Source organism: Nyctibius grandis, chromosome 18 (genome assembly GCF_013368605.1).
Source record: "Nyctibius grandis isolate bNycGra1 chromosome 18, bNycGra1.pri, whole genome shotgun sequence".
Classification (NCBI taxonomy): Eukaryota; Metazoa; Chordata; class Aves; order Nyctibiiformes; family Nyctibiidae; genus Nyctibius; species Nyctibius grandis.
Genome location: NC_090675.1, coordinates 8,165,508 through 8,185,739, shown reverse-complemented (window position 1 = coordinate 8,185,739; position 20,232 = coordinate 8,165,508). Strand labels below are relative to the sequence as shown.

Sequence of the window (20,232 nt, the reverse complement as noted above, 5' to 3'; positions counted from 1 at the left end):
GAAAGGGTGGAAATACACTTTGATTCTCAGTCCGATTTCATTTTAGAGAAAACTCTGAAGTTTTACAGCTGGATAAACAGCTGCAGCTGAAGGCGAGAGGGCTCGTCTGGCAGAGCAGGGCGACATTGCACCCCAGCTGTGCCAGGTAATTTCCCTGAGCAGACAAACCTGAAAGGCACATCACACTTGGCTTTGATTTTAGCAGATTTCTACCCTAGGAGTTCATCAAATACTACATAACTACTACAATTGTCACTAAAGAATAGAGTTTTCTGTCATCAGCTCCAGTCCTCACCGCTAAGGCTGCACAGGACACTTTAAATCAACAAAGCAGATTATGTCCAACACCGCACCAAGCTTAAAATTGCTACTATTGCCCCTTCACTTAACCCTCTCAAATCACGCTTAGAAATCAAACCCCACGCTCTGAATAGCTGCACAAACACTGTCAGACACAGGGGGTGAAGCAAGGGGCCATTTCCAGGTTGTGCTGGTTGAAACTTTGCAGTTTAACTCCTGAACTGCACTCCTGTGCTAGCCCGACACCCTGCTGAGCCGGCAGATTGCATTGCCCACGCTGGTGCCTACACCATGAAGAAAGGTGGTGATGTGCTGTAAGTGACAGTGGTTTTAGTGGTCTTGCTCTGGTGAGTAATTTTCCACAAGTTTTAGTCATGCATCTAATTTGGACCCGAGTATCATGGCCATTTAAATGTTAATTGTGTGAGTTGCACAACCCTCTAGCAAAGCCTTTAGCTTGGACCTCACGGTGGGTTACTACAGCTTCATCACACGGGCAGGTGAACAGCCACAGCCTTCCCCCATGCCCAGCCCTGCTCAACACATTAAACACTATCATCACACAGGAACAACTCCCTCATGCAGACACTTATCATTCCCCTTATCACTACTCTTTAATTCAGAATAGCAAAGCTGTGACTCTGCCCTTCGCATCATCTCTGTTTACACCCCAAGTGCAGCTGTCTGCTGCACCTCCCCATGCCCACGATACACCTTGTTGTATCTGCATTGCCTCTCCTCCGGCGCCGAATAACCGCTGCCCTTGGCTGCGGGAGGCAGGGACACACACCCACTGCTGCACACTAAATTTGCCTGGGAAGTCTGTAAATGACTGAGGGATTCCAGCCGATTTGTCTGCTGACGAGTTTGCACACTGCAGGCAGCGTTTCAGACGTTTGCAAAATCAGAGCCACGCTTGGCTGCCGTGGGGGTCAAGTTTAGCCACCACTCGAGCTGCATCAGATTTTGCAAGATGAATTCATGTTCAGGTTGAGACCTTAGAGGCAAAACATAGGCAGGGGGAATGGACAACCACGCCACGAACCCTACAAGGAGGGATTTCTACGTGGTAATGCCGACAGTTCACCGTAAGCACAGAGATAGCACAGCTGGAATAAATATTACCACGCACCAAAGATGTGAGACAACAACAACAACAAAAAAAAAGAAATAAAAGAAAAACATGAGATCCACAGTGAGAAAAAAACCTCCTGCCCGTTGTCAGGATTTCTATTTTCAGGCTGGGCTTCTCACTTTGCTGGCATCAAAACCAAACAGCCCTGGCTGTGGAACAGACCGGTCTTTGCAGCTTGCAGTGCCTTTTGCCAGCACAAAACACAACCCGCTTCCCAGCCTCAGGCTGCAGGACAGTGACTGGGTACATCCCCCGCCTGTCCATACAGAAGCACAAGACAAGGTCAAGCTCAGCCTGGCTTCTGCCTTGAACCAGGCTTTGCAGCAGATGGCAAAAGTAACACCTGACCTCTTCATGCAGCTGCAGATGCCAGTTTTCATGGCCAGTAGCCAGAAGGATAATAAACAGCACTATTTCTTCTTGGCGTGCCATTCACCTGAAACCCTTTTCAATAAACATCTTCTAGGCTGGAAAAAGCTCACTGTGCCTCTTAGATGGGAAGGAGATTGTCCAACTGTCATAATTCACTAGGGAAATGACTGTAAATGAAACTAACTTTTGATTTATTTTGGCAGCCCAACTTCTGCTTATTATTCATTGGTTACAAAAGAATATTATGGGACTTTAATCACTCAACTGGAGTCTTACAGAATCTGTGGCATGACCTTTTTTTATAAAAAAATATATAAAATTACACAGCTTAAGGCACAATATTTAACCCTCATCCATTTACCATCTTAAAACGTATTGAAATCTAACACTGGACTGTTCATATTTCAGAATAATGACCCATTCATCAAAAAAACAGGAGATAAAGCTTAGCCATGCAGGAGAGAATTAATATAACTGAAAGATGGTGCCTACAAAATCAGACTGTGACACCAAAAAAGCCCCCAGATATTTTATAGACTTAGGCTTAATCAGTTATTAGGAGCTTACAATTATTTTCCTCGTCTGCTCTTACGGCTCAGGCAAAGGCAGTCAGTGCTGTCCCAGCAGCAGAGGCACATCAACGCCAACCACACGAGCCAAACCTGGGCACTGCAGCCAAGGAAGCAGCGTGCAATTTGACGTCTGGAAGTGAGCATCTATTTAAATAAATTTTTAAAAAATGAAATAAAAGTGCCCACAGTAGATCTGAAAGCACTGACTACCTTAGTTTAGCGTGAAACACAACCTGCAGTCAAAAAAGCCACCTCCACACAAACAGGGGTAAAAAGTATTTCACCTACTTCCATCCATGACCTTGTCAAACCTGTGGGCATTTTTCTATGCCAGACACATCCTCCTCCTTCCACAGGCTTTACCACTGCCAGACCCTGCAGCACACACAGGGCAGGGCAGGCAGTCTGAGCCTCCCCGCAGCTGCAGAGCTGAGACATTTATTTTTACATGCAACCAAAAGACAGCACTGGTTACCAAAGGATGGGGTGGCTAATTGAGCTGCCTACTGCTGTGCTGGGCAGCAAGAATGATTTGTGTTCTTTAACCACAGCACCTGCCATCTCTTTTCTTGTGCTGCTGTAGTTATGAAAAAGAAAATATTACTGTTCTTACAGAGCAGGAGCCAACCAAAGCAATCCAAGTTATCAACCAGTGTCTTCAGCCATGAGAAACATGCAAGGCTTCTCCCAGCCCAGAAAACATCCCTTCTCTCTTCTTGTTAACACTTAACTTTGTTCTAGCACTAATGGAGCCAGACCCTAATACAGTAGGAGATACTGAGCGATAAACCAATCTTTGCTTTAAAACACAGTCTTTACTCAATTTCATTTGAAATTCCTGCACACAGGGCAGGAAGGGAAAGATGGACCAGAGATAACAAATATTTTTTTTAGATTCAAACTATAAAGCCACAAACCTTAGGATTCCTCTTGAATTCTTCATTCCTTCAGAAATAGATTTTGTAGGAAGCTGCCTCACCTTTACTGACCCTGGCACCCACGTCCTGGTTGCACAGATACTGTCAAGGGTTAAACTAGACTGCAGAGGCTCCTTCATTACAAGGACAAAAGCCTGATAGGTGAAGCAGCTTCAGCCAAACAACCAGTAAAGGCATGTCAGCAGCTGTCAAAAAAATTACAGCCAGTCCATGCAGAAGGTTTAGCAATAAACACAACTAAAGAGTGACAAATAAAAATGTACGGAGTGTGTTAAACGCTCAGTGGAAAAAAATCTATGGGAACTTTTTATACTACACCCTAGGGCAGAGAGGAAATGATGCCACAACTGGACTGCAGCTCTCAGCAAGGTCAGCCCAGACTCCAGTTCAGCAGCAGCTCTGAGAAAAACCTCACAGAGGAAAAATGGGATAACACTGGCTCCCCAGAAACTGCAGGCGCAGCTTGAGCCGCATCTCGTTACCACGGAGCCGCAGCAGCTCCTGCATTCCCAGCCTCTCCCGAGGCAGCCGAAATAGCCCAAGTCTGGGACTCCCAAGGAAAATTCTGTTACGCCCTGCAGAGGAATGTTCCACCCACGACTGTTGTTTCCTCCCATAAAAGGATCATTAGTGAGATAATTTCTGAAGCTCATGGTATTGTCTACAGATTTAACTGAAATATCGCACCAGGAAGGGGAAGCCAAATGAGCCAGACTATTTTAAGGCTTTTGCATTTGGAGGAAATTCTAGGGCAAAATTTCAAAAAGGCAGATGCTTTGAACTGGGAAACGTTATGCTTTGGGGAGAAGGGAGCACTCCTGTCTTTAGAGCTGCCTAAATAACTCTTTTGGGGCCACATCTATTTGGTTGACTTTATTTTTAGATTCAGAATCTGCTTTTTCAGGCACCTAAACACTATTTTATATGAACATGTGTATGTGATCAAGACTATTTGGGAGACAGTTTAAAAGACTGACTATAAAAAGCTCCTCTTACATCCTTCTCATACCTACAACTCACCTCCAAGACCTGCTCAATCATCTCGGCACCCAGGTGGAGTACAGAAGTGTTATCCCCATCATCACCACCACCACCACATTTCCAGCTGGACAGGACAGAAGACTCCATCACAGAATACAGTGGCTGGATCTGCGATTAGGATTTTGAACATGCTATCCCTAAGGTCTCCTTCCCTTAAGGAGCATGGAGAGCACGCTCCCATAGCTGCATACTGCATCTTCCCCACTGGGTCTGACTGGGATTTAGATTGCTCTAACTGGGAGAATAACATGCAGCACTGTTCAGACATGTCTCTGCTGGCAGCACTCCCTCCCTGTCAGTGATCAGTAAAACCTTACCCTGATCTCAAAACCAAGGCTGGGCTCCCCTCTCCTGGACAGCTGCAAAGGTGCAGCTCTCACCAAGGCTCAGTGAAGCACTGCTCCTCCACTGGATGAGGAAGGCTGCTTTGCTGGGCACAGCTGGTAACTGACCCCTTCCCCAAAGAGAAAGCAAGCTGTTAAATGCTAAATACCCTCAGTTTGTCTTCTAGGACCCTGCCTGGTATCACTGATCTCCAAACACGCTACCAAAAAAAGAGATTAGATAGGTTGATGGCAGGTCCCACTGATCTGAGCAGCACTTGAACCGACGGCCTACATGAGATTCCAACCCTGTGTTTGGTAGTTAAGGCTGACAGGAGATGGAAAAGCCAAAGAGGAGCTTCCTGAGTCAGCTCCTGCACCCACGGCACACGGTGCTCCCTCACCTGCAAGGGCAGCAGGGGTGGCAACCGCTCGTGTGTGCGGCTCTGCCTCCCCACACACACCCGAGGCGGGCAGGGCACGGCTGACACGGGGCTCCGCAGGGAACCCCCTCCTCGCTTGCTTTGACTGAAGCAAGAACTTTTTTTTCCTTCTACCACTGCATCCGAGGTTTACATTTCCTTTGGAAGGAAGCCAGAGATTGCAAGGATGTTTATGAAAACTATTATTTACTCTCCAGACAAGAACAGCTCCACTAGCTCCGATACCATGCAGTCGGGCAATTATGGCAAACGCTGATTACAGTTTGTATCATGAGTCGTTAGGACAGAATGTGACTGAAGGGAAGAGGCTTTTGCAACTTCCAGGTCCAATCTTGCGATAAATACAGAGGATCCTGAGCTCCCACTGGAATTCCAGCAGGTACAACATCAGAGTTCACACGCACTGTTATTTACAGCACACACTTTCAAGGACACGACAGACTGCATCATTCCTCCTGGGTCTCAGTGTGTCAAGGGATGGAAGTAAGTCAAAAGACAGGAATGGCTTTTTCAAAAGCGAGTCTGCTGCAAGTACTGCTACTACAGGCTATGGACATCTCATATGGTAAGAAAGTGTTATAAATGGGAAAAGGTATCTGAAGATTAAACTTCTCGCTGTGGCTGGTTTTAAGCTTTGTTGTAAACCTATTGCAAAAGCTCGTTGCCAACTGTCTCTGGATTAATCAAGGGTGGTTTGCAGTTGTAGTTACTACGATAAAATGCAGTAACGATCTTCATCCTGGGCTTCCTAAGGGAGAGGTTCACGGGATGACACTATCTACCCATGCATATGCTTCAGTCAAACTTTGCAGGGAAACACTGGTCTTGAGGATACAAATTTCCTACAAATTTAATAAGAACAGAAGATCAGAAGAAAGAATCTAACTTTATTGTGGGACCAAACTATTACCAGAAATGGTAAATAAGCAAAAAAGCCCCTTTCAGTAGCACTGACTCCCTTCCCAGCAGAGCACTGAAGGCACCTTGTTTTCAGTTGTTTCAAAACAATTTCTTACCGTACACTGGAAAATGAAACCCTTCCTCTCCAAGTGGGAGAAGCCTCTTGATCTACAAAAGCTTAATGTTTCTAAGTGTCCTTGATACCACTGAAAATATGCTGGTAAAACAAAGGCACCCTTCAGCACAGGAACAGGCAGCTGAAGCTGAAAAGCAAGGGTTTCACCCCCACAATCAGCTATCAACAAGGTGGTCACATGAAAAAGGCTGTCCCACTCCAGCTAGCACACAGGATGCACTGCTCGGAGAAAGCAGTGCAGGGGGTGACAGGAACAGCAAATGTTTCTTCCAGGTTTCCTCTGGTTCTGGGGACACAAACACAAAATTTCATCTCAAACTGAAATGCAATTCAAGCACTCCCCAGCACTGTAAGCTGCCCTCTTCCACTGCAGGTCCCTCGCACCAGCTAACATGCAAGGCCTCAGCTTGCTGACACTCCTTTACTGCTTTAAACTTCAACGCCCAGCCAAGTCCTGCCGTTCTAACAGTCTGGGTCCAGCAATTCGCCTACAAAATGCACATACAAGTGTGAAATGGTGGACTTGGATTAGAAACACAGAAAGAAAAAGCTCGCAGCATTTCAGATTCAAGCAATTTTTCTTACCAGAGAACTAACACTTCCAATAATTGAATGGTTTCAGTATTTGCTTGGATCTCTTAAAGCAAGAAACAACCGTTATGCTTCTGGAAGACTGTCTGGCCTTAGCCCACGCAGTTCATGCAACTGCAAGCTCTGGCATCTGTCTTAAAGTCTGCTTCTACCTTGCAAAGCAGCAAAGTGAGGGAAAATGGAAAAATTCATAGCTAAATACAGGAATATTTGTGATGGCAGCTCCAGGCCACTTGAAAGATGCCCTGCACTGACACGCCACATACACACACGTTGGAAGGTTTTTACTTGGACAGGAGTTTAACTGGTTCCTTTACAACCAAACTAAACGAAGGGCTGCACAGACAGAGCTGCCTCCCCAGTACTTCAGAGCAGGACACTGTCCGAGTCTGTCTGCGTGTGCTTCGGAGAACTTCAAAGGGATTAAAGAGTGAGAAAGGACAGACAGAAGGCAAAGCTCTAAACAAAGCTTGCCATATCTCCGCAGCACAGGGACCTTTTGTTACCCTGCAAGCACAGCTAACCACGGCACCGTGTTTGTTCATCTCTCGCCACGTCCATCCTTGTGACCTGCAAGTCCTGGGGCACTCTGGGCGATTCTCACCCACGGCTCTTCTTGATCCCACTTTTTTGTGGTCTTCTCTGAACTTGTCACCTCAAATAAGCCCAAAAGGCTACAACAGCACCAGCTTCCCAATCATACCCAAACTCTCCAAGCACTGCACTAGTTTCCACTCCCTCCTCCATTTCTGTAATTGCCTCCCCGCTTGATTTCTTGTCTCATCCCTGCACAGTGATTACAGGCAGCACCACTCCTAGGCATGCCACATCCCAACATCCCCAGTTTAATAGCAGCACTCAGGCAACCACGCAAGCACTAAACTAGTTCTGCTAGGAGAGGTAAGTGTCTCATTTTTTTAAAGCAATACAAAGGCATAGATAAGTTAAAGAACTCACTCAAGGCCACAGACTCTGTGGCAGAGGCAGGATTAGAAATACACGCCAATGGCTACTGCAGCAAGAAGTGGAAAATACAGCCAGCCACACTGGTGAGGGGATGACTACCCCATCCCAGCAAACTAGTCTGAAATCTGCTATTAAATAGATGAGTCAGTGTTGATGCTGAGGAAAGCAGTATGACTGATGATTCAAGGCATCAATGCTCCTGGTTTAAAACAGAATAGACACAGGAAATACAGCAGCACCGGGTGATACCTCAAAATCAGATACCACGTGGACCAAGCTCAGTGTTCACAAACACTGCAGCCGTGGCCGTGCTGTTCAACACCGTACTCTGAGCAAACACATCTGTCAAGCAAGAGACAAGTGAAAACCTGATAGCTGAATAAGACATGCACGATGAACTGGCAGGCAGTCATCAGGCTTAGTCACCAGCAACTCGGGATACCTCAGCAAACAGCCTCATTAAAAGGCTAAATAGCCTTTTATTGATCCTTACTCAGGAGCAAATGTGCTTGTACCTATTTAATCCTGTTTATTTTACCGTTAGCTTTAGAGTGGTACAACCACAAGCTTCCTGATTTTGCTTTGATTTTTAAATCAATTTCTCATTCACTTCCCTTTGGAGGGCAATCAGAAAGCAGGCGAGAACAGCTCTTCAGTGAGCAGCTCAGAGTCATTAGTCTAAGAGACAGCAGAAACACTTCCCTAACAACGAGAGGGGGTTTCTGCCTGCCAGAGCCCTTCCTCAATTTGGCCTCACAAGATGAGAACCCTTGGCATGACTGGAGGTGAGATGCACATACCTGCCTGCCATCCTGTCCCACGTTGGTCTGTCCTCTCACTACAGTTCGAATGTTGTCATCCAGCCTCCTGGAGAAAAGAATCTGTAATGTCAAACTCATTCTCTATGTGCCTGACCCAAACAATCGTCGGAACCTTGAGAGCTACAGAACAGATTTAAAATAAAAAAGCTGGTGCTACCAATGCTAAGCTCACTTTTTTCCCCCTCCTCTCTCTCTCTGTAGGACATCACTATCTTACCTAATTTAAAACTCCTGTTGCAAAAAAAAAAAATCCATTTCCTAATTTAATCAGGGCTTCTTGCATTTATCCTCCCTTATGCAATATTGTCAGTTTTCCCTTGTCCATTTTTATTTCCACTTTCCACATATTAAAGTGCTGTCTCAACATTTCAGGTTGGTAATGCCAGACTGCCCAGAAAATTTAAGTATTTCCCACACTTATATTTATTTTGTACTTTTAGTACCAGTAATGACAATAAAAAAAAAAATACAAAAAGAGAGGTTTTACAATTGCTATTTTGGCCTTACAAACACAATAGATTTTCACCAACCAAATCTTCTGGGTAGTCTGTTCTCTCAGCCTTCAGACTGTACTAAAATTTGGTACTTGTTGATTCTTAGTTCATTGTTTTTTCAAACCTTTACTTTGCAACCCATCAGCTAAAATAACCTGAAAGGCACGTATTATACAACAGGGGCGAAGTATAAAAAAGGATTATAGTTACAGGGAGTCATTTTTGTCTCTGTCCCACTACTGGACTTGAGACTGACCCTATTCATGCCTTTTAAGCAAATTAATTTCTATCAGCTCTAGTACAAAGGCTGTATTTATGAAGCCTCGGTGACAACCAGGCTACTTGCCACCTGAGATGCAATGAAATGAAGGAACATTTACCTTATTTTCAATCTGATTTTGTTCACAACTTCATCGATGTTTGCCAAAGACTACAACAAGAAAAAAACAGAGAGAAGTGAAAGGAGGAACCTTTTACTGGGATTCACATCAGCTGTGACACCTAACACCTTCTCATGCATGGAACTTCGCAAAGAGGAGAGCAATGACTTTATTTTACAGAGGGAGGAACTGAGACACACAGCAACGTAGCTGCTCCTCAGGTGACATAAGGAAGAGCAGCAGAAGACAGGGCAGGCCAGGGTGCAGCCCTGCAGGTCCCAGAGGCTCCCCGCTTCCCAGCCAGCCCCGGGCAAGCAGGGTGCCCTGAGCCCTGCCTCCTCCGCAGAGCTGCTCCCCAAGCGCCGTGGTGACAGTGACCTCCAGTGGGCACCGGGGACAGAGCTGCACCTTCCCTGGGCAGAGACCTTCCTCAGAGCCCGGACACCCAGCACACGGGCTGGAGGAGGCCTGGCTGCTGCCGGAGCTGTAGTGGGGGTATTGAAGGGGAAACAGCTCTCTGCTACTGGCAAAGGGGAAAAAGCCAAGCCAGCACCACCAGCAAAGCGACTGGAAACGGCTGAAAGCCCAAAAATCCAGTGCTGCAGAGGATCTTAAACACAGCAAATGTTGGAGCTGCCTCACAACCATATCTCGAGCTGCAGAAACAGCTCATTTTTACAACAGCTTAGTCCAAAACTGCCCCCGGGGCTGATGTGGGGAAGACAAAGTACCGATACGAGCCCACGGGAATCTCCTTCCTTACATCTATCTCAAACCAAACAATAGGTTTCAAACACGGATGACTCTCTAGTCACATTTCACAGGCAACACTTGCTTTATTGGTTAAAACTCCTGAGGATGCACCAATGCTTAATACACAGCAAGTTATGAAATTTACTGCAAGGGAAACCTCTATATAGAAAACTGGTTTATTTCTACAAGGTGAAAGCAGGACTTCTACTGCAGCAAGCACTTTGGGTGGAAAGAAACTACATAATGACAGTGAACCTCGTGAGATGTGAATTTAAGAAGTGATTATTGTTATAGTCTTACTACCTGTGCTACTGTTTAAAAGAGAGGGCCTGGGTACACGTTTAAACACACCTTCAGTCATTTACTATCAGGTTCCTCCTTGCACTGAAAGGGCTGTACTGTGAGCACTACTTACTTGCTCAGTGGGAAAGAGAGTATTAATATACTCCACAGCATTGAAATCTGCTCTGTCCAGTGGATCTTGGCTGGGAAATACCTGAAGAGAGAGAGGAAAACAAACACAATCAACAATACATCACCGTTAATTCCTGTAACTTTACACAGTATCTACTACTTTTAATTACTTCAGCACCCACTTCCAGTTGTGTTTCACAGCCCTATTCTAACCAGCGTGCACAGAGAGCCGTCAGGCCTCTGCCCAGGAGTAAAGCACCTACGTGCTCTGGATGTCTCTGAGCTATTAAAATTCCTGTGGATATCAGCCTGGGTAACCGCAGATGACATACGTGCACGGTTCCACCTAGAGCCCCAGCACAATCGATCATGTGCAAGAAATTCCAGAGACACAGAAGCCATTAATTAGGCATCCCAAACCATGCTGATGCTTTTGCTGTTGTCTGGAAATGAACCCCCCTGCTGAGGCATCGCCCTTGTCTTTGCAAGGCCCAGGGGTGAGAGCCCCAGGATCTGCTTTTCACAGCCACGTGACAGGAAACATGATGAATTCAGAAATGGTCGCACAAGTTCTCTGGAGACTTGGGTTTGCCATTTTCTCATGAAAAAGTGGGAGAAAAACTATCTGCTGAATGATTCTTTGCAAAACAATCTGCTGAATGATTCTTCCTACCCACGGCAAAGGGAAAAGAGCAGCTGTGGTGCAAACAGATCGCATCTCTCCTCAGAAGCAGCTCAAACAATGCCAACGCAGCTGCCAAGCTTCGCTTTTCATCCCCACAGACTAAAATATGCTGTGTTCCCTCCTCTGCTACCATATTCCTTCCATATTTCTAGAGCCATCAGCTCTGCACTCCACGGTCAAAACCCTGCCCAGCTCACACCGCAGCATCACCTCCACACATCACCCTGGTCACGTGCAGTGTTTACATTATTTTACACATTTTGCAGTGTAAAAGCAGCAGCTTTGTGAGCCCGTTTAAATGAGAGCAACTTCTCCCTGAAATAGGCCTCTTCAGCAGCTTCCCCAAAGCTACTCCTGTGGCTAAAGAGAAGCAGGCAGCGGTTAAACATGCATGAGGTCATGCCCGAGTGAGGAAGATGCTCTGGCATTAGCCCATCGTATGAGCACAGTTGCAGCATCCCAACCAGCCTGTCCTGCTCTGGGCTCACAACTCCTGCACGTTCAATTAATCCCAAATCTCCACAAGCATTAAGAGCAGCTGAAGCAAGGGGCTGGATGGAAGATCCACTCTCAAACTGCAGATAGAGATCAACGCTGAGCTGTGCCAGCTGAAGCTGCCACTCCCAGGTCTTTGTCACAACCCATTAAGCAGAAATGGCCACCCCACCTTTGGTGGAGCACCTACCCCACTTCAGACAGAAGTCAGCTGAGCTAGTTCTGCTCATTTAACCAGAACCTGGCAGGTTTTGCCCAAAGCTAATTAAGGAGCACTCAAAGGAACAAGTAGATTATTGGGTTGGGAAGTGCCAATGAGGAAGTGATGCAAGGCAGGAGGCACTGTCACCCTCAACATCTGCCCTTGCTCAGGATGTGAACATCTGCCTGCAGCCTTATTAGCTGTTAAAATAACTCAGCCAGGGATACGGTGGATTCTCCGTTGCTCAAAACCTCAACTCAAGACTGTCTCTAAAAGACATGCTTTACCTTGAAGAGCCATTTTGTGCTTGATGAAAATGTCATTAGGCAACTGACTTTGGTTGTACAATGCAGAAATCACACCAGACTTCTCTGGCTTTCCAACATAACAGCTCTATGAAGTGCAGATGATTCTTTTTCTGGACAAGTTCCAGGTGTCCTTTAGAAGCTGGCATTTGATTTAGCAATTCTCAAGGTTTCACCAAAAATTCCTTAATGGTTTACTGTCAGGTGTGCCAACCCCACGCAAAGACGAGAGTACAGGGGGTGTCTCTTTCTTTGGAGCAATAATAGTCCCAAGCTGGCACAGCACCCACAGAGAAACTGTGCTACGTTCCTCACCTTCTGGTGCTGGGCTCACTTGAGATGTTGTGCCAGCCACCACGGGTCTGCCCTAGTTCTTTAAGGGGAGGCACCAAAAGTGATCCACAAGCCTCAACACTCAAGAAAGTGAGAAAACTTATTGAGTGGTACTTTGTGACACAGCTCCTGTTTCTGTCCACAGACTCCTGCTACACGAAAGAGCTCTCCAGACAGAGGGGCTGGCTGAAGTCAGTGCAAGCTCGGTCACAGACTCCAACAAACACGTGATGTTACCCCGGGTTCTCACAGACTTTTGCTGGGCTCCGAGTGCCACAAAGGGTTTCAGGGAACACTGGAGGACTTAGGCTAGAACATAATATTGCTCACACAAGTCAGGCCATGAATTCAGCTTATCCTGACTCCAGGTGAGTCACAGGCCACTTGACTCCATTCAGATGCTTTATGTACCAAGTAACAAGTATTCAATTAGAAGCCAGCGAACCCAGGTGTGCCCCACCACAGAACAGCCAAACACAGAATGGTTTTTGTTGGAAAGGCCCTTTGAGTCCAACCATTAACCCAGCACTGCCAAGGCCACCACTAACCCATGTCCCTCAGCACCACATCTACACGGCTTTTAAACCCCTCCAGGGATGGTGACTCCACCACTGCCCTGGGCAGCCTGTGCCAGTGCTTGACAACCCTTTGGGGGAAGAAATTGTTCCTGATCTCCAATCTAAACCTCTCCTGGTGCAATGACGAGATACGCTCGGCTGAGGCCAAGCGCAGGCCCAGCCCTCGCACTGCGGGGGAAGATGACAACCCCGAGCCGGCGGCCCGAGCAACCCCGGACACCGGCAGAGCCCGCCCCGCCCGGGGCTCTCCCCCCGCGCCAGGCACCCGGGCCGCATCCGCCTCCAAGCACGGCCAGCCTGGGCCTTCCCGGGGCCCAGCAGCGGGAGGCCCGGAGCTCGCTGAGGGACACGGCCGGCCCCGCGCCCGTCACAGCCCGCCGGGGCCCTCACAGAGCGAGCACCGGGCCGCGCCCCGCCCCGGCCCCTCACCGGGCGGGCCCTGCCCCACGCCAGGCCCAGCCGGCCCCCGCCCGACCCGCGGCGGGCGGCCCCGGCGCACCTGCTCGATGGCGGCCTGCACGGCGGGCGCCAGCTCCAGCGCCGCCCCCAGCTCGGCCGCCAGCTCCGGCTCATCCTCCTCCATGGCGGCCCGCCGCTTCCGGGCCGCAGGGCACGCCGGGATGCGGGAGGACACGCCCCGCCCCGCCCCGGCACTAGGGGCGGGGCCGGGGCGGGGCGGGGCTTGGCAGGGGCGGGGGCTCACGGTGGGCGGGGTTTCACAGGGCGGGGGCGGGGCCTGGCACCCGGCGGTGCGGGGCGCGTCCCGGCGACGGCGGGAGCGGCGGGGCCGGTCCGTGCCGAGCCGGGCCGACCGGAGCCGAGCCGAGCCGAGCCGATCAGACCTGAGCTGACCCGAGCCGAGCTGACCCGACCCGAGCCGGACCGACCCGAGCCGACCCGAGCCGAGCCTAGCTGAGCCGAGCCGTGCCGAGCCGAGCCGAGCCGAGCCCAGCCGAGCCGCGCCGGACCCGCCCGCCGCCCGGCCCGCTGTTGACAAGCGGCGGCGGGAGGCAGCGCGGGGCGGTCGTCCCCATGTGGCGGACGCTGGCCCTCGCCTCCGCCTTCTTCCCGGGGCTCTTCGTCCTCTGCATCCGGTTGCTGCGCTGCGCCGCCCCGGGATGGAGCCTCAAGGACCGCATCCTCCTCAGCGGCAGGTACGGGCGGGCTCGGCGGGAGGGGACCCGCACCGCGCCGGGCCGCCATCGCCACCGGTACCCACCGCGGCGGGCCGGGACCGGGACCGGGAGCGATCCGGATGGGCCAAGAGCCCCGAGCCCCGGCGGCTGGGAGCCTGCACCCGGGGGTGCCCCGACCCGGGGCCGGATGGCCGCAGTGCCGAGCCGTGCCGAGCCGAGCCGTCCCCGCGAGGGGATCAGGGGCGGGCGGCAGCACAGCCCCCCCGGGCGCCGGCACCCCCCGGCTGTGGCTGGTACCCGTTCTCTGGGCGGGGATGCCCCGGTGCAGCCCTCCCTCTGCCCGCGGGGAGCCGGGCAGGGGTCACCGCTGATCCGCGGGGCTGGAAGGGACCAGACCTGGGCACAAGCCCTCGCCGCGTCCCCGGGTGGCAGCGCCTGGCACAGACAGCCCGGCCGCAGCCCCCGGGCCCGGGCGCAGGGGCAGAGCTCAGAGCTCCTCCTCGCCCTGCCGAGGCTTTCGGGTGTGCACGGAGTAGGCGTCTAAGTGCTAACAGCTCCCCTGGTGCAACCGCGCCGAGGCCGCCACCCCTGCGCCTCGGCCCTTCTGGGGTGGCATGTGGAGTGACCCGCTTCCTCTCTCTCTCGGTTTCAGGTTGGTGTCAACGGTCCAAGCCACGATGGCCACGGTGTCGGGGATCACGGTTGTCCTTAACTGCAAGGACGTGGTGTACGACAGGTAACCCAGCGCCCACCCGAGAGCCTCGCGGTCCCACGCGGAGGCCGTGCCCAGCACGTACAAAGGGGAGAGGAAGAGTTTCATGTTCCTCTTTCCCCCACTCCGGGTGGAGGCTTGGGCAACGCGCTGGCTGTCCACCCCCTGCAAGGCACTGCCGCCTACGGTGCGCTCAGACCCGGGGCTGCTCTGCCAGCGCGGAGGGGCTCCTCCTGACCAGGGGTAAAAAATAAGACAAATATGAGCACAAAATAAAGATGTCATCACCTCTAAAGGGGTAGGGAGGCTCCTTGCTGGAAGCTGAAATTGCTAACGAGTCAAGCAGACCTAATGAGAGCTGATTTTAGAGGTGCATCACCTTCTCCGTGCCGAAGGGATTCTGAAGGAGTCCAGAAACAAGAAAATCAGTACGGAGTTTGCTCTGGAGGAAGATCACGTCGCCTTGTCCTCAATGCTGAGATAAACTGCCCCAGAAGCACTCTTGGCAGGAGTGATAGTGCAATCTGGGTCAGAAGACTTAAAACCAGGGCTATTATCCAGAACAGCAGAGAGAATTGTAGGAGGGAAGGATATAATGATGCTGAGCTGGATTTTAACTGTCACACACCAGATTTTAGGGTGATTTTTAGGGAGGGCTGCCCTCTCGGTCAGCGCAGTTTAGTACACAGATGTGCAATGTCCTATGTTACTCTAGATAGTGAGGTCCCTCCAAATTGCTCAGTCCTGCTTATCCCAGGCAGTCTAACACGTTCCCTTTGTGCTCTAAAATTAAATCCCTGCTGTACAGACAGGGCAGGTGATGAACCCCAGACCCCCGCGGAGGGAAGGTGCTGCCAGCAGCCCTCCTCCTCCTCCCCGGAGCTCTGTGCTTGCCCGGGCGTGCTCAAGGCCAGCAGCTCCGTGCAAACACTTTGTGCTCCGAGACCTGGATTTTCTTTGAATCCGGAGGAAACAACAGCCCAGCGCCCTGCGGGGATGGCCTCGGAGAATGACAGCAACACAGAGCGCCAGGGAGCATCACAAAGGTCGCAGTAAAATCTGCCGGTTTATTTACACACGCAGCCAATTATGATATTGTTGGCGCTGTAATTGCCCTCCAAAGCCCTGGGAGAGTTTTGCAAACTCAATAGCTGGTCGCTTCCCCTCCCACTTTACAGCTTTCTGTCAGGAATAGGAGCAAACACAACAAAATTGTTCTTGAGATGGGAGAACAAAAGGAGATTTATTTGGGCCCCAAGCTATGTTTCTTTAAGCTGCAGCGTAGGGTGGTTTTGGTGATTTTTTTTTTTATCAGTGTGATTTCACTCAGGACTTTTTCAGGACCTGATGTCCCTGCAGAGCAGGGCTTGCTGCTGCTGCAGCCCCGATTGTGCAACCAGGATTCCGACAGGCTTTGGGAACAGGCAGCTGCCTGCAATTATTTCTCAACAGACAACTGTCTCACGGGGGTTTATTGCCTATATTAGATATTTTACACTTCACTCTCCAAAGTCCAGGCCAGGCATCTCTAGTTAACTCCGAGGGCTCCGGGTGCTTTCCAAGCGCTCCCCCAGTCAGGCCGCCAGCCGAGGCGGTGTGACAAGCAGGAGGGACACAGTCTGGGAGCTTTTCTCCTACCAAGCGTCAGCTCTGGGTGTCCCAGGGCTTAGGGGAGAAGATTACCTGCTGCACGGGTGTTCATTAGTGCCAGATCCCGGGCAGTGCTGTGCCCCCGGCCCGCACGGCAAACACCCGGCTCTAGGGCTAATCAAGATCTCCCCGTTAGCGCCGTGTTTGTGCTTGGCTGGGCCGAGCTCGGTGCCTGGCACGGCCAAGCGCGGAGCGGGGGCAGCGCCGCGGAGGCGTCCTCCACGCGTCCCGGGTACCTTTTCTCTGCCGAGCCAAATCACGTTAAATTTCGACACCTCTCAGCTTACCGTCAGCTTCGAAATCCGCTGCTTCTATTTCAGACCTAACGACTCTCTCCCACCTCTTAGAGCATCGCGAGGTGCTGGGAGCCGTTGCGATGCCTGTGTGTGTGCTGCTCCTCCCCTAGGCACTGGCTGGCCGTGGAGTACATCTGGGTCCTCGTTCCCTACATGACCTACGACATTTACGTCATGTACCTCTGCCACTGGCACAAGAGCCGGGAGAGGGGAATCAAGGAGAAGAAGCACTCGCTGGCCAGCATGCGGAGCTTCCTCCTGCAGGAGCGGCTCATGGTGACCCACCACCTCTTCATCCTCGTTGTGCTCACCCCCATCACCCAGGTAAGGGCTGCCATGGCCACCGTGGAGCCCAGCCCCGAGGAGCCCCATGTGGCTGCAGTCGGAGCTGTGTCTGGCAAAGCCTCTCTGCCAGGCAGGAGCCCCTGGAGATGCTGGGTGTTAGCCCCCGGCCACCTCTCCAGGAGGGCCCCATGCTCACCGCTGGCTTTATTTGCAGCACTTCAGGGGAGAGCTGGGGGACTTCTTTGTGGGCTGCATCTTCGTAGCAGAGCTGAGCACACCTTTCGTATCGCTGGGCAAAATCCTCATGCAGGTGGGTGCGGAGGGCTGGGGCTTGGGTCTGGGAACCCCCAGCAGCTCGTACCCTTTTCCTGCCCTTCTCCATCAGCCCCTGTTCAGGCAGCAGCTGGGCTGGGGGTCCCAGAGGGGGGCAACCCCACAGCTCTAAGCCTAAGCTCCCCCACAGTGCTGCCCTCCTCCCCACCTCCTGTTAGGTTCCCATCGCTTTCCCCAGTAAGCAGCATGCCCAGGGCATCCCCAAACTGGGGGAGTGCTGTGTCCTGGTGCTGCCCCCTCCTGTCCCTGCCTCCCCCCCACACCACGCTCCCTCCTGCCCCGGCCCTCTGCACCTTCCTTCCTCCTCCATCCCTTCCCACCCTGCTTTCCTGCTCCCCCCATCCATCCCTGCTGGGTGCTCGGCTCCAGGCTCCCAGCACAGCCAGTGCCCGAGGAGCCACAGAGTGCTACTCACCCAGCATTCACTCTACGTTCGCCTTCTTCCTTCCCCAGCTCAAAATGCAGGACACGCTCCTGCACAAGGTGAACGGGATCTTCATCCTGGTGACCTTCTTCCTCTGCCGCATCCTCCTCTTCCCCTTCATGTACGGGGCCTACGCCAGGCAGGTGGGAATCCCCATTTACATGGTGCCTTTCCGCATCCCCCTGCACTGCAACGTAGCCAACGCCTCCCTCATCGCGCCCCAGCTCTACTGGTTCAGGCTCATCTGCCGCAAAGCCGCCAGCCTCTACGGCAGCTCGCCTGCCCACAGGGGCAGATAACGGCCGGCAGCAGCAGCCCAGCGCGGGGGCTGCAGAAGGCTCAGCCCCCCTCGGCCCTTCCACCCTCGCCGCCAGCGCTGCGGGAGCCATCACGGGAGCAGGGTGGTGGGAGCAGCCGTACTGCCGGGCTGTTCTAGCTGGAAGCAGCCTCGCTGTCTCCGCCGCCGTGCCACGCAGTGCCAGCCTGGGCTAGGAGGGCTTTCTTCCCACGCCGCTCCATGCCTCGTGTCCTCCCACCCGTGGGAGCCAGGGCAAGAGCCAGCGTGGAGGAGGTCTGCACGTCAGCACGACGTTCCTTCTGGGATTCAACGCTGCGGTTACACAAGAGGGGTCTGTTACAAACCCCCCCGCGTCTTTCAGGGCTGACACCAGACACCGGCACCGAGCGCGGCGTGAAGGAGCCCGCAGCCCGGCAGCGGGGGTGATGCTGGAGCGCGCCCGGCCCCACGCAGCAGCACGGGGGACCAGGGGAGCCGTGTGCCGGCCCTGCCACGGCCCCGACTCGCTCCTCCAGCTCTGGTTTACAGCCTCCAGCTGAGAGCAGAGCCAGGCCCGGGGGCTGCAGCGTGGTTCCGCACAGCCCGTTCCTGACCTTCACCGACCTCGCCTCTACACTACAGCCGCGTTCAGGCTCTCACCTCCCACTGCCGCTGGGCTCAAACTCATTTAAGACTCCACTAAACCCAAAGGTGCTTTTCAATACAACTCTCTGATGTCTGTGGCTGACAGGCCCGGGGTGGGGGGGCTCCGGTGTCCCCCGCAGGGCTGGAGGGGACAGAAGGTCACACCAGGATAGAGGAACCGTTATGCTGTCTCGGAGCAATGCTGGCAGGGCAGAGCGCCCATGGCTGAAGGGCAGGGTGGGGACAGGAGACTGGTAAGTGCCCATCTCTGGGCGCTGTGCAGAGCCCTGCGTTGGCAGGGGATGCAACTTTCAGCCCTCTCCCCTAACTGCAGTTGCTTTTATTTGCCCTGCATCCCCCCAGCAGGTACCTGAAGGCCCGGATGGCACGCCCTGCCCTGCTCTCCCACCCCCTGGGTACCGGTACAGCCTGAGCTCCGGTTGTACAGTCCACCCCTCCTGCCCCATCCCACTCCCCTGCGAGCAAAGGTCTGCCAGGGGCTGGGACAGAGGGAACTGGGTCAGTGCAGGAGGAACCAGCAACCCCAGACCTGAGCTGAGCTGTGTCCTTCATCAGTTCTGCCCATTTCCACCTTCGGTCACAGCGAAACTGGGACAGGCTTCCCGGCTCGCCCTGCACCGTGGGGTTTGCAAGCCTTGCGGGTGTGTGCAAGTCAGACAGCAGCAGTTCAGTTCCTTCCCTGCAGCCAGCACAAGCCAGAGCAGCCACCTCCTCCCCGCAGCCTCCTGAGCTCGCCTGGGGGTCCCCTGCTCCAGGGGGTACCGCACCAGCAGGGCCCCAGCAGCCCCCCGTGCCCGGAGACCCGTGGCCACTCTGTGCCTTTCATTCTAAAAACAATGGCTGGAAGGGCTGAGGACCCAGTTCTTTGGGGTGTCGGGTCCTGTCCCAGCCACAGCTGGGTTCTGGGAAGAACAAAATAAAAGGGCCTCTTTCCAGCACGCGGCTGGGTATTGCAGAAACACTTCTGTTACGTTAACGATCGAGACCAGCTGATGTTACAAACCGCTCGCTGCCTGTTACAGATGTCTGTATCTCACTGTTTTCATTGCAAATAACGTGCCTTATGCAAGGGTGAAAAAAAAAAAAGCCAATGAGGCACCTCAGTTTGCACTAACACTGCCCTATTTACTACTGCACCCATCAGGAGACCAATAAAGACTTCCTTTCCGAGTCATCACTGGATCTATCTCCCACGTGCCATTCATCTCTGGGAGGGGGGTGTTACCACACGGGGTTCCCACTGCACCCTCACCTCCGGGCAGGAGCAACGCACACC

The 20,232-nt window shown here is 52.3% G+C and overlaps 2 protein-coding genes across 3 annotated transcripts in view; one reads left to right on the top strand and one right to left on the bottom strand.

The window, feature by feature from the left end:
* The window catches only part of VPS53 (VPS53 subunit of GARP complex), a 65,713-nt gene extending 51,928 nt beyond the window's left edge, over nt 1–13,785 (bottom strand). For both annotated transcript variants that reach the window (XM_068415720.1, XM_068415721.1), the window contains exons 1-4: nt 13,677–13,785; nt 10,581–10,661; nt 9,413–9,462; nt 8,518–8,584 (exon numbers count right to left, since the gene is read on the bottom strand). In XM_068415720.1, coding sequence (XP_068271821.1) covers nt 8,518–8,584; nt 9,413–9,462; nt 10,581–10,661; nt 13,677–13,760 — 282 coding nt within the window. In that variant the 5' untranslated portion in view covers nt 13,761–13,785. The remainder of the gene's footprint in view (nt 1–8,517; nt 8,585–9,412; nt 9,463–10,580; nt 10,662–13,676) is intronic.
* A 209-nt stretch (nt 13,786–13,994) lies between these two features.
* On the top strand, nt 13,995–20,087 carry TLCD3A (TLC domain containing 3A). The gene is made up of 5 exons (XM_068415750.1): nt 13,995–14,331; nt 14,966–15,049; nt 17,082–17,295; nt 17,471–17,566; nt 18,043–20,087. The coding sequence occupies exons 1-5, from the start codon at nt 14,210–14,212 to the stop codon at nt 18,310–18,312; spliced, it is 786 nt and encodes a 261-aa protein (XP_068271851.1). The 5' UTR covers nt 13,995–14,209; the 3' UTR covers nt 18,313–20,087.
* Nucleotides 20,088–20,232: the final 145 nt, after the last annotated feature.